Source organism: Bombus terrestris, chromosome 8 (genome assembly GCF_910591885.1).
Source record: "Bombus terrestris chromosome 8, iyBomTerr1.2, whole genome shotgun sequence".
NCBI classification, from domain to species: domain Eukaryota; kingdom Metazoa; phylum Arthropoda; class Insecta; order Hymenoptera; family Apidae; genus Bombus; species Bombus terrestris.
In genome coordinates, this window is record NC_063276.1 from 11,543,115 (window position 1) to 11,557,961 (window position 14,847).

Below are 14,847 nucleotides of genomic sequence, written 5' to 3' on the forward strand. Positions count from 1 at the left end.
TTTTTATTCACAATTTGTCCAATTTGGACATTTGGTAGAATTTTTTAACAGTTATATTAACATGTTGGTCGCTACCTCCAGCGGGGTACCATCCTCGCGTTTGCTAAGTTATATCCTTTGTAAATCTGCTGGGTGTTTCCTTTTTAGCCTTCTTTCCATATTTGAGGTGTTGATCATTTCCGCAGCTAGCCGGTTTGGGTATGAAAGAATTCTTTCTTTGTATCTTTCCGCATAACTGCTAATTACTTCTTTGACCGTTGGTATTCCCAGGTCCCTCCGTTCTCGTTTCTAACGTACCATGGGGCGTTTACTATCGTTCTAAGAATTTTAGCTTGTATTGTCTCTATTTTGTTTATATGGCTCATTGCTTCTGTCCCCCATAGTGGTATTCCGTACGTCCAGATTGGTTTTATGATCGTTTTGTATATTTTTAATTTATTTTCTATGCTTAATTTGGATTTTCGACTTGTTAGCCAATTCATTTGTCTCCTTGTTGTCTGTATTTTGTCTATTATTGATTTAGTATGCTGTTTCCATTTGAGTCGTGTATCTAAGTGGTGTCCTAGGTATTTGACTTGCCTTGTTTATGTTATATGCGTGCCGTTCAGTAGGATGTTTGGTGGTATCTTTTTTCGTAGCGTGAATGTAATATGGTTGCATTTATTGGGGTTTGCTTTTATTTGTTTTTCTTGTAGCCAATTTTCTATTTTTGTGATATGTTCTTGTAGTATTTTGACTGCCGTTTCTGGGTTAGTATGCCTGATTAGTATAGCTGTGTCGTCCGCGAATGTCAGTACTGTGTTGTTGGTAGTTGTCGGTATGTTCGTCGTGTATAATGTGTATAGTATTGAGCCTAGGACGCTTCCTTGTGGTACTCCTGCCTTGATGTCTTTAACTTCAGAATATGTGTCCTTGATTTTTATTACGAAGGTTCTACTGCTTAAGTAAGATTTTATTAATTGGTATATTTGTTCCGCAAATTGTTTCCTGATTATTTGTAGTAGGCTTTCGTGGTTTATTTTGTCAAGTGTTTTCTTTATGTTCATAAAGAGGGCTGTGCAGTATTGTTTGTTTTCTAATGCTGGTATTATTTCGTTAATGAGTCTGTGCTCTATCGTGGAATGTTTGTTTCTGAATCCAAATTGGTGATCTGGTATTAATTTTTCCTTCTCTATTATTGGTTTTATGCGGTCATATATTATTTTTTCCAGTATTTTGGAAAACACAGGAAGTAGTGATATTGGTCTGTAAGATGCAGTTTGGTGTGGGTCTTTGCCTGGTTTAGGTAACATTATGATCTGTGCTAGTTCCCATAGTTTAGGAAAGTATTGGATTCTTAGTATTGCATTGAATGCTATTATTAGCTATTATTATTGCATTGCTATACTATTGCTATACATATTGCTATACTATCATACAATATTTTTGGCCATCTACCTTATTATTAAGTGTTTATTTTCTTCTGTGAATACATTTTCTGTGAATCACTTATTTTATTAACATCCACATTGGAAGTTATCGTCAATGTTCTTACTAGACAACGAATGAAAAAATATAATGGTAATTACTTTTTCAACTCTATTTGGATTTCCGCGAATGTTTTACCTTTTGTCTCAGGGGTAACATGCAATATAATTGCTGTACAAACTGCTACGATTATAAAATACACAAAAAAAGGAAGCGAATGACCGTAATTCAAAGTTATTGCTATCCATATATAAAGTTTACTTCCTAATGTAGCAAGCAATCCGCCGATTACACCGACGAGACATGTGCTTATTGCTTTAATCTCAGTTGCAAAGATTTCTGACATTAGAATAATCTGTAAACATAATAAGCCGCAATTGAAAGTGAAAATTAATATAAGAGATGATATAAATGGAATCCATGAAACCGATAGCACATCTGCGTGCATATATTCTTTCGAAAAGAAATAAAAACCGATCACGAAATTGCAAATTGCAGCGCTGACACCTGACGCAAGTATTAGTGGTTTGCGACCAAATTTGTCGACTAGCAGGGTTGTTACAAGAGCAGAAATAAGTTGTACTACACCAATTACAACATTTACGACATAATCTGACATTATATTGTTTATTGATTTAAAAATCAATTGACCATACGTCAGAATCGTAAAGAAACCTCCAAAATGTTGCGTCACTGCAAACAGCATTATACTAAGAAATGCACGAAAATTTGCTTTCGACGTAAAGATATCTTTCAAATTTCCACTTTTCGATGATTGCTTGTCCATTTTTGAAAGGGAATCGACGATCGTTTGAAGCTCTTCGGAAATGTCACTTTTGCCCCGTAGTTTTTCCAAAACTTCTTCCGCTTCGTCTATTCTATTCCTCATTACGAAAAAGTACGGCGATTCTGGCATAAACCAGAATATGATTACAAACCCAATGTTAATGATCAGAAAAGCTCCTGCCATTGCAGATAATGAAAGATGCGGTGCAACTATGAAGGTTACAAGAATACCGATGTTATAGATGATAGTCGTCAGAGAACCTCCAGCTCCTCGCGTATCTGGTGATGATATTTCACCTATGTATATTGGAGCGACACAGATAAATAATCCTAGTGTTATTCCAGCCAGAAATCTTGCCACATATAGTTCCTGTAAAAAAAAATAAGAAGTTATTTCTGGATTATGATATAATGACGAAGAAAGAACAAAAAGAAAGAAACAGGAGTTAAAATTTAATGGAACTGCAGAAAATCTAATTACCCTCCGATCTCGATGATTTTGAATATATTTTAAAAGTCGATATTCTGAATAAGATTTTTATATATATATATGTAAGGTGTGACTCGTTTAGTTTCAAAGATGTTCACGATAAACTGCTGATGCCACTATAATGAATTCAGTCTATAGTTGTGCATTTGTGGCTGCGTGTGCGTTAGTATTGATTACCCGTTGCCAATTATGTTCTGCTTATAAACTTTCGTCGGTCATGCTTAAAGGCATCGTGCTTGAAAGTATAACGTGCATATGTGAGGCTGTAAGAAACGTCTGTTAGAACTTATTGGTCGAGACGCTAGACTCGAAAGGATCACAAAATGTTCTGGACCCTAGGCTCAGAAGAATGTAGCAGCAGCAAAGATTATTTGCCACAGGAAGGAAAGGCTGATTATTTTACCAGTACGAAAAAGCTGTAAAATTTACATGAAGTGGACTGTATATAAGCTGAATGTGTTTGATGTAAAATGATTCTGAGTTTGAAAGCGAAATAAGCTTGAGAGTAAGTATCAATGGACTGTATAAATGAATTGACTTGATAAACTGAGTCAATGAATTGGGTCAGTGAACTGTCTCAGTGAACTGACTCAATGAAATGATTCAAGAAACTGATTCAATGAACTGGGTCAATGAACTGTGTCAACTTTCCCGAGAAAAAGCTCTTATAATTCGTCTGAGAAACGATAGGGGGCAAGACACGCGAGTTCGTTATTTGGTAATTTTCCTTCCACACGTGACCATCCCCACGTTATTGATTTTGCGGTTCGTGGGGGTTTACACAGGAATGTCGGCAACGCTTACATAAAATAATAACAAATTAATTGTAAAAACACTACGCGAATGAATAATTGATATTACTACGAAAAGAACTTTCTTGAGTTGTAAGTTCTAACAGATGCTTTCTACAAACTCGCACGTGCTCGTAGTGCACGGGGCCTTCAAGCCAACCATCTTCGTTTATAAACAAAAGATAAGCGGCCAGCGGACGGTAATCAATGCTAACGCATTCACTGCTACAAATGTACAACTATAGGCAGAATTTACTGTAGTGATACCGGCAGCTTTTGGCGAATATGTCAGAAATTAAGTGCATCCAGCTTTTACATGTATAGGAAAATATTGTAACATATTGAGTTTCGCAATATATCAAAAAGTCATCCAAATCGGAGGATCCGAATTTTCTACAGTTTCACCTTGGAATTCTATAATTAAAGCTGTTGTACCTATGTGTATAAATAGACATTTCATTTTTAACATATATTAATATAGATATAGAGAATGATTATTCAATTTTGTTTCGTTTTGAATTTATAATCTTTTTTATAATATGAAAAATGATAATTTTAAAGTGGGAATAATTATTTTGAAAGTTATGCGTAAAGTTTATACCATAAAACTGGAATTGTTGGACTTTATCTTGAAAGCTATTACATAAGATATTACATGATAAAAAAATAAGTCAGAAATTGCGCGTATTTCAAAAGCCAAAGTTTGACGAAAATAACTTTACACAGCAAATGTAGGGAAAAATGTAGTAAGATGGCAATATTAAGGGGAAAAGAGCATATAATCGTATAGAGATGTATAAAAAGTAAGCGTAAAAACCACAATAGTGTAATTGTACAACTCGGGGACTGTGGAAACTTCTGAAAAAATTGACATTGAGTATGATATTCAAGGCCAAGGTTTTTTTATTGCAACGTATTCTACACATCACGAGGAACAAAACTTATAGGAACCACATATCGCAAATGAAACCTTCTCTCGGAAAGAAATGTTAAAGTTTTAATAGTTCTCAGATGCAGGCAAAATTAAGTAGCAAAAATAACAGTCGCTAAAAACCGCATTGTAACGGAATATCTTCTGCATGTAGTAATGGTTCCTTTGAGATTTTGGTTCTTTCATCGCGGTGAGTGGAATATGTAGCAATAAAAAAGAGTTTTGCCCTTGAAAATGCTCAAATGCTCAATTTTCCAAGAACTTTTTTTACAGATTTCTAAAGATTCGGAGGTGTAGAATAACGCTGCGGTAGTTTTTATATCTACTCTTTGTATACTCTGTGTACAACTGTGTACAAATTTTGTGATCTATGTAGCACAGAGAAATACTTGTACAAAATATTTTTATGGAGTTTGAGTATATATTATATGTGTTATGTAAACCATTCTGAAATTTCATTAAAGATATGATAATATGTAAAATATGATTATCATGATTAATATTGGTACATTTTAAAACAAAGCTAAAAATGTACTTAAAAATTATAAGATTTTTATTACAAATATATAGTACACTTCGCAAAAGTTACAAAACTTTTGTATTCAGACGGACTATTTTTTATTGTATATTTTATTATATGTTTAAGACGAGTATTGACGTTGCATACTAATTTCTTATCGATTATCTTGTAACATTTTGTATATACGTTATTTCAATTTGATTTTAAATTTTACGAATATAATTACGCTAGTCAAGTTTCATTATATATTAAAATTTCAAAGAGATTGAACACGTAACATGTTAATTTTCTATCGTATGTGTTCAAACATCTGATATATATAATTTCACATTTGAAAACTTGGTAATTCGCTACCTTATTAGGTTCAGTAACTTCCGAGTACGACGATGAAGTATTTTTATGTAAAATAGTATATGAGAATAAACTATAAAAATATATATAAATATATTTTATATACATACATAAGTATGTATATAAAGCTACTACATAAGATATTACATGATAAAAAAAATAAGTCAGAAATTGCGCGTATTTCAAAAGCCAAAGTTTGACGAAAATAACTTTACACAGCAAATGTAGGGAAAAATTTAGTAAGATGGCAATATCACTCCTGCTCGGACAGCCGAGGAGGACGGACGTGTCTAGACGGTCGTCCTCTCCAGGTATAAGTGAATAGTGAAAAAGTGCTCCAAAGTAATAGTGCTGCAAAGTGATAATGAGGAGGAAATAAAATAACAATGCAGATACCAACTATAAACATAGCAACAAAAGGAGAAACATATTATATAAAAACCAAACAAACCAACATGGAGACAGAAGAAACAAAAGAGCATCGGGGACAGGAAGATAGCAATTCAGAACATGAAAGATACTACCAGGATGAAAGCTGGAAGCCAGTGAAGGCTAGCAAAAAACGTAAAACAACCACAGACACAAGTGCCATAGGAAACCCAGTCACAGAAAAGCAGCGATGGCTGCAAGAATTACCACTAAGTAACTCCTTCAACTCACTAACTGAAGAAATAGACTCTGACCCCGTAAGTAAAACCATTACCCAAACAAACCATATTACAAAACCACCACCAATCTTTGTCGAGGCCCAAATAATAGACCCGCTCATTGATCTACTAAATAATCTAGAAGAGAAAAACAATTACACAATAAAGCAAACAAAATTGGATCAAGTAAAAATTCAAACAAACACACCAGAATCATTTAGGAAAGTTATAAAAGCATTAAAAGAAAAAAATGCCATCTACCACACTTATCAGCTTAAAACTGAAAGGAGCTATAAAATTGTCATAAGAGGATTGCATCCTAAAACCAACGTACATAAACTAAGCGATGAGCTAGCTAAAATTGGACATCAAACTAGAACAATAAACAATATAACAAGATTCGACACTAAGCAACCACTACCACTATTCTTAATAGAACTTGAACCCAGAATCAATAACAAGGAAATATATGATATCAAACAAATACTAAACACAATAGTAACAGTCGAACCACCACGACACAAAAAAGATATACCTCAATGCATGCGGTGTCAACAATACGGACACACTAAGAACTACTGCAACAGAAGCCCAGCCTGCGTCAAGTGCGCAAAAAATCACTTAACTGCACACTGCCCATATTCAGGAAAAATAGAAAAAGTTAAATGCTCCAACTGTAACGGTAACCACCCAGCCAGCTATAAAGGCTGTGAAGTAAGAAAACAACTACAACGAAAACTGTTCCCTCCCCTACGAAGCAGGACAAGCACTAACAAGCAAGCCCATCATGACAGCACAAAACCTGAAATATTACCAAATACAGAGCAAGCAATAAATACCAAACCTATCAGCACCAACACCATTGGTGGTCTAAGCTATGCTCAAGTAACCAGCCAACCAACACACACACATAACCAATACCACAGCAATAGTAACAACGACACTGCAGAAATCAAAGAACTGCTCAAACAATCCATAAAGAACACCGAAATGCTAGCCAGAATGATAAGCGAACAAAATGCAGTACTCAAACAGCAAACCCAACAAATCACAGTCATGCTACAACTAATTACAAACGTGCTAAGCAAAAAATAAAAACGGACACTCTAAAAATAGCAGCCTGGAACTCAAACGGCCTACAACAACGGGCCCTCGAAATTAAAACATTCATATACAATAATAATATAGACATACTACTTGTCTCAGAAACACACTTCACTACAAAAAGCTATTTGAAAATACCATACTACACCATATATGATACCAAACACCCCTCAGGAAAAGCTCACGGAGGGACAGCAGTGATAGTCAGAAACGATATCAAACATTATCTTCACAGCCAAGTTAACAAAGAATATTTACAAGCAACCACTGTTACAGTTCAAACTAGCAGCAACTACTTCCAGTTGTCAGCAGTATACGTGCCCCCGCGACACAAAATAACAACACAAATGTGGGAAGAATACTTCCAGGACCTAGGGGACAAGTACATCGCAGCGGGAGACTACAACTCAAAGCACACGCTCTGGGGATCAAGAAACATTACACCTCGAGGTAGAACACTGGAAAAATACATTAGAAATAATAACCTCAATATATTATCCACAGGAACACCGACACATTGGCCGACTGACCTGAACAAAAAACCAGATCTTCTGGACTTTGCAGTTACAAGGGGACTAAACACAAATAAACTAAAAATAACACCCAACCTCGAGCTCAGCTCCGATCATACACCCATAATAATTGAATACAGAAACAAACCAATTCACTATAGCAAACCAGAAACACTATGCAATAAAACCACCAATTGGCAAACTTTCAAAGAAATAATAGAAAGCAAAATAAACTGCAACATCCCGTTAAAAACTCCTGAACACATAGAACAGGCAGTAGCAACATTGACAGCAACTATTCAGGAAGCAGCAAGGACAACCACTACTCCCGAACCAACCAGCAGACAAACAATAACAATCCCGCAAGAAATACTTGACAAAATCAAAGAAAAAAGAAAAGCAAAAGCAAAATGGCAAAAATACAGAACCCGAGAAAACAAAAAACACTTAAACAAACTCGCAAAGGAAATAAAAAACAAAATAAAGAAGCACAACGATAACGAATTCTCAAAGTTCATAGGGACACTCTCCACACACGAGAACACCAACTATTCACTATGGAAATCCACGAAAAAAATAAGGAAGCCAATAATACCCGTCCCGGCAATCAGAAAAGCAGATAACACATGGGCAAGAAGCAACGAAGAACAAGCTGAAGAATTCTCCAACCACCTCTACAACACATTCACACCACACATTACCAACAACAGCAACCTCAAAAGTCATACGGAGGAGGATCCACAAACCACTGCTACCACAGCCGACAAGGAATACACCATACCTAAAACATCGGCACAAGAAATTAGAAACATAATTGATAAAACAAAAAACAACAAAGCGCCAGGAATCGACCTAATTAATGGTAAAATCTTAAAAAACCTTCCGCCAAAAGCAATAAGACTAATAACAGTAATATTCAACGCAATTCTAAGAATTCAATACTTCCCCAAACCATGGAAATTAGCACAGATCAAAATGTTACATAAACCAGGCAAAGACCCGCACCAAACTGCATCTTACAGACCAATATCACTGCTTCCAGTATTTTCCAAAATACTGGAAAAGATAATATACGACCGCATAAAACCAATAATAGAGACAAAAAAACTAATACCGGATCACCAATTTGGTTTCAGAAACAAACACTCCACGATAGAGCAAATGCACAGGCTTATAAACGAAATAATAGTAGCACTAGAAAACAAGGAATACTGCACAGCCCTCTTCATAGACATAGAGAAAGCATTCGATAAAATTAACCATGAAAGTCTACTACAAACAATTAGGAAACAATTCCCGGAGCAAATACACCACTTAATAAAATCCTACCTAAGCTGCAGAACCTTCGTAATAAAAATCAAGGACACACATTCTCAAGTTAAAGACATCAAGGCCGGGGTACCACAAGGAAGCGTCCTAGGCCCAATACTATACACATTATACACGGCGAACATACCAACAACTACCAACAGCACAGTATTGACATTCGCGGACGACACAGCTATACTAGTCAGGCATACTAACCCAGAAACGGCAGTCAAAATACTACAAGAACACATCGTAAAAATAGACAATTGGCTACAAGAAAAACAAATAAAAGCAAACCCCAATAAATGCAACCATATTACATTCACGCTACGGAAAAAGACACCACCAAACATCCTATTGAACGGCACACATATAACACAAACAAAGCATGTCAAATACCTAGGACTCCACTTAGATCAAAAACTCACCTGGAAACTACACATCAAATCAATAGTAGAAAAAATACAGAAAACAAGAAGACAAATGCATTGGCTAACAAGCCGAAAATCCAAACTAAGCACAGAAAACAAGTTAAAAATATATAAAACGATCATAAAACCAATCTGGACGTATACTGGAATACCACTATGGGGGACGGCAGCAATGAGCCATATAAACAAAATAGAGGTAATACAGGCTAAAATCCTCAGGACAATAGTAAACGGACCTTGGTACGTCAGAAACGAAGATATACGAAGGGACCTGGGAATGCCAACGGTCAAGGAAGAAATCAACAGATACTCCGAGAAATACAAATTAAGAATAGCAACACACATAAACCGGCTAGCTGCGGAAACATACAAAATCATAAATATGGACAGAAGACTAAAAAGGAAGCACGCAGCAGACCTTATAAAGGACATAACCTAAGAAACACGAGGATGGTACCCCGCTGGGGGTAGCCACCAACATGCTAATTTAACCGTTAAAAAATTCCACCAAATGTCCAAATTGGACAAATTGTGAATTTTAATAAATAAATAAAAAAAAAAAAAAAAGATGGCAATATTAAGGGGAAAAGAGCATATAATCGTATAGAGATGTATAAATAGTAATATACATACATACATAAGTATACATACATAAGTATGTATATAAAATCGTTGTTTATTAAAAATTAAATTCTTTTCTTAAAATTAAATTTCTTGTTTGGTTAAATTTTGTTTTGAAATAGTTACGAGTTAGCTTGTTTGAATAGGTAAATGATTTTTCTTCGAATTATTCCATTATTTAACTATCAAATAGAATTTTATATTTTAATAAATGTTCCTTGAAACAATGTCTCAAATATTTCGATTTTATTATATCAATAATTGCATCAGAAACACTGATTTTACTAGGTACTCATATTCAGATAGTATTGATCGAAGACAATTGAAATAAAAATAATTCTGAGAACAAATGTTGTTATGTTGTAAAATAATTTGACTAGATTATGCCTGAAACATATGCAAAATGCAACAATTAAAACTCAAATTAATATTAAAATTCAAATTATTTATTATTTTGTTTGAAAGTATTATCTAAAATGGAAATTACTTGAAAATAATTTATTTGATCCTAAACACAAAATAATCTATATTATTTGTAAAATAAAAATGTGAATTAAAGTAATTGATCCATTACTTCAAATTGTGACTTTTCATCATTGTCCCAAATAAAATTTGTCCACGCCTAATAATATTTAAAATCATGTATAAGCCGCAAATGAATTTTGATTAATTATTTACAAAACGATCCTTCTTTATTATTTCGGTGATTTTCAGATATGTACTCAAAGTTGATTTCTGAAGAATTACATTTATATATATTAACCATCGCTTGGTATTTGTTTCATAGATATACAGACTATATATTATATTATATTATAATATTAATATTATATACTATATAATATTTGTAATGTACTTTCAGATGTTAGGAATATACTTGAGCCACGTTTTGGTTAGTTTTGATTTTGATTATGTTTGTATTTGGTTCATGTTAGATTTGAGAACGCAAATGTGTAAAGAGGACACTTTATTGCTAGGCATTGTGCATTTTATCGTGCATTTGGCCAAATTATGCTTATCGATCACTTTCATTTCTAATAAAACATTTCAGTCTTTGCTAGATGTCGTCTGTAAATTAATTAACGCGGTACCACAAAAATTCTCAATTGTTGGAAATCTTATGTAATATTGAATGAAAGAAAAGAACGGGAAAACAGAAAAATGAAAAAGGGCGAGTGTTTCGTGCAAAGGTCGCTTAAAGGATACAGTACTGCAGTCTAATACGACAGTTCCTTAGACATCTAACAAAAAACATCACCTAAGCGTGACACGCTGATTTTTATGAAATTTCATAAATTTTTTTAAATTATAAATAATAATGCTACCAAAGACGTTGGGCGCGTATAGTATACGAAATCTCCATAGTTCCGCTAAAAGTTTTATTTCTTTGGTGGTTATTGATTCAGTTCTGAACAGCTCCCGACTCTGATGGCTGAAGTCATCATTTCATATTTGTATTCTTTATCATTGTTTCTTGATTGTTACGTCTTGTTCTAATTAGTAATGTAACATTTGATCATATTGCAAATGTGATCGAAATTCCCATAGTTACAATTTTCTTTCTTATCACCTTTAGCTGTATAAGTAGCGAGAGCGCATTTGGAAAAGTATTAAATTTGTTATATTTTAATTAAATAGAGTATATTTTTAGGTTAATTTAGTTTATTTTAAATATCCCAAGAGATATTTTGCTAAATCAAGAGAAAAAGGCCAAAATTATAGCTTACAAGGATGCAGGACCCTCATAAAGAAATTGCCCTTAGAATAAAGAAATTACATCATTTCATAAATAATTTTATTAAATTATTAGGCGATCCTATGAAGAAAAGTACCCAAAGAGCGAAAATGGGAAGCTTACGTGAAGTCACATTTCGTTAATGTTGTGAACTGAAACAAAGGAGAATCTAACAGCGAGTTAAATACGAGCAGATTAAAATCTACCGGTTAATAAAAGGCGTTGCCAATAAGTTTTGCGAAACATTAAACATATAGAACAAAATTTCGGAAATACCCCTAACGTAACATCATAAACATTTCTCGCATTTGCGAAATATCATATGACTTGGGATGAAAAGTAAAAAAATGTAATTCTTTCGGATGAAAAAAAGTTTAACCATGACGGACCAAATGGGTTTAAATTTTACTGTCATGATTTAACTATTATGGTACAAGCTGCATTTATCTACGCTGCAAAAACTTTAATGCATTGGGTATTAAAACTAAGATTATGAAAACTGTATGTTGCAGCAAAACAATATAACCATTATTTTCAAACGAAAAATAAGCAGTAGCCCATGCATCCTCCTGATCCCCCATATTTCCTAATTGAAATCCTTCGGGGAATATTAGCTCCCAAAATATACGCAAATACAACGCAGTATACTAAATGCTAGATCTTAAGGGTGGCATAAGACAAGCGTGTGCTATCATAAAAATCGTGACTACAAATTTTAATCGAAAGTATGAAAGAAAGAAGTTTTGAAGTTATCCACAGAAATAGGGCAAATACATGTGTATTAACATGTAATTTTTAAACAAAATATTTTGTTCTATAGATTAAATATAGTACAATATTAAATTGAACTACGGATATTTTACCCCATCCTCTTACTGTAAATATACATACATATTTCAAGAATTGTGTACATAAAGACATATATTTACCTTACAATTGTTCAGTTGTCCTTTTTATCACTCTAATATTACATATTGTATAAAATATTGCGCGAAACTATGGAAATTTCACGTATTATATTTTTGTTAAAACAATTACATTTTTTGGTGAAAATGAAACTTAGAACTCCTAGAGATAGAATAATTATATCAGTTAGAATTCTATGTTTATGAACGGAAAACATAGATGTGTAAACAAATTTTAAAAAATTCATTTGTTTAGATAATATTTTAAAAATTATAACCTTTTTATTAATTCCTCTTTTAAATATTTATCGATTTTCATAAACATTTATATATGTGAACTACAAACTTATACTCGAAATAAATCAGAATTTTGATTCTTTTTGCAAATTAACGAATATAATTGTTATTTCAAAATGGACAAACAAAATGTTCCTAGTTGGTTTGTGTATCATTCGGGATAGGAAATGTAATCAATGTGTCTGTTTCTAGCGTGGTAAAAACGAATAGTATTAAATGCTGAAAAAGAAGAAATGAATTTGATATAACGAATTAATAGTTTTTTATCAATACATACGGTGAATTATAAATACACGTCATATTTCAGAAGGCGTATCTACACAAAAATAAAATAAGTACAAATCTTATAAGTATATGTTCCTACATACCTTAATTTTCGAGTTATGCACGATTAAAGAAGATGTTCAAAGTGTCCGCTTTGTACCTCAACATCATCTAGGTATTGCGTGCTGTAACACATCGCTGTACGATCATGTACATTATTCGTTTGCATCGAATACACAATAGATTTTAAACGATTCCAAAAACAAAAATCTAACGATCTGTATCACAGTAGCCATGCAATGGGTCCATCTTACCCTATCTATCAGCTTGCGATAATACTGTTAAACAATACTTTAAAAAAAAACGAGGTGAAAACTTCGAACATTTTTTTGTAATCATTTATAACTCGAAAACTCAAATAAGTAGGACGTTCGAGTATATTCATATGACGCCTTTTACATATTTTAATATGCAAATTCACCCACTGTTGTATGGACATGATTCATCCTCTAATATAACTTACCCAAATAGACGTTGCGATAGTAATTAAACTCCAACTGACTAAGAGCGGTAAAGCACTAAACAACAGAGTATTTTTTCTGCCAAATTTATCAACGATAAAAATATTAATTGGTGGCGCTAACATATGTCCAACAGCCACAACTGCCACCAACGTAGAAATAGATGATGCTGTGACTGGAATAGGCGAGTCTTCGGACATTAATATTACTATACTTGGTGAATTCCATCCTACGACGAATCCAATGCAACCACTCATAATGGAACCTGATAGATTCATGTACGTAATGTACATGTACGGTATATTTATCAATAAGGAAAAATAATTCGACAATATTATTATAGATCATTATTATAGATATTATATAATCAAAAATACAACTTTAACCTGCTGCGTTTTTTTCTTTTTAGTTACTTTCTTTCCAATGTTATTTTTTATGGCTAACAGATTTCTTAAGATTTAAGAAAAAATTGTCGCTATAAAGAATAACTGTCAGTGGAATGTGTAATTTTTCATTTCAGGTCTTTGATAGATCTTTTTCTTTAGAATTTAAAAAAAATATCGAAGAGCAAAATAATTTTATAATTACATGTCAAAATAGCCAAATATTCCCAAGTTTTTGAACCATCTGGTGATGTATATTTCCTTCCGTCTGCATCAATACTCATCTTTACAATTTATATTTCATACACTTCGAGAATAAATTACACAACGGATGTTAACCTACAACTGAGTCAAACGAACTAAACGTGTTTCATCACATTATTTAATCAACGTGAGAGACAACAACTTGCTACCAAAAAATGCAAAACAGACATAAATCCTGCTTATCGTGTTTGTAATAGTAAACTGTCATATTTGAAAAAAGAAACACACATTCGCTGTAGACAGTATCATTTCCTTTTGCGATGGTACGTAGATCCGTAATCCTCAAATAAGAGTTTGCGTCACGCAATCTTGATAAGAAATGTCATCAGCTTATATCAAATTATTTAGATATAAACATATACATTTTCCGTGAACACGAGAAATTTTCCGTGAAAAATTACCGCGGTGATAATTTGTTAATAGTTTCTGTTCACTAGTAGTTTTCAAATTTTATTGAAATAATATATATGTATAGTCGAAACCATTGTTACTTATAAATCAAGATATCTTTGTTAAGAT

General features: G+C 33.3%; 1 protein-coding gene across 2 annotated transcripts; it reads right to left on the minus strand.

Annotated features, from left to right (window-relative positions):
• Positions 1 to 1,434: 1,434 nt before the first annotated feature.
• Positions 1,435 to 14,430, minus strand: LOC100646248 (facilitated trehalose transporter Tret1-like). Of its 2 annotated transcripts, XM_020867837.2 has the most exons (4): positions 14,270 to 14,430; positions 13,684 to 13,946; positions 2,485 to 2,623; positions 1,435 to 2,376 (listed from the first exon to the last, which is right to left on the minus strand). In XM_020867837.2, exons 1-4 carry the CDS (start codon positions 14,346 to 14,348, stop codon positions 1,565 to 1,567), a joined length of 1,293 nt encoding a protein of 430 aa, XP_020723496.2. In that variant the 5' UTR covers positions 14,349 to 14,430; the 3' UTR covers positions 1,435 to 1,564. The 2 variants fall into 2 exon arrangements, with proteins under 2 accessions (XP_020723496.2, XP_003402688.2); XM_003402640.4 differs by having other exon boundaries at positions 1,435 to 2,623.
• Positions 14,431 to 14,847: the final 417 nt, after the last annotated feature.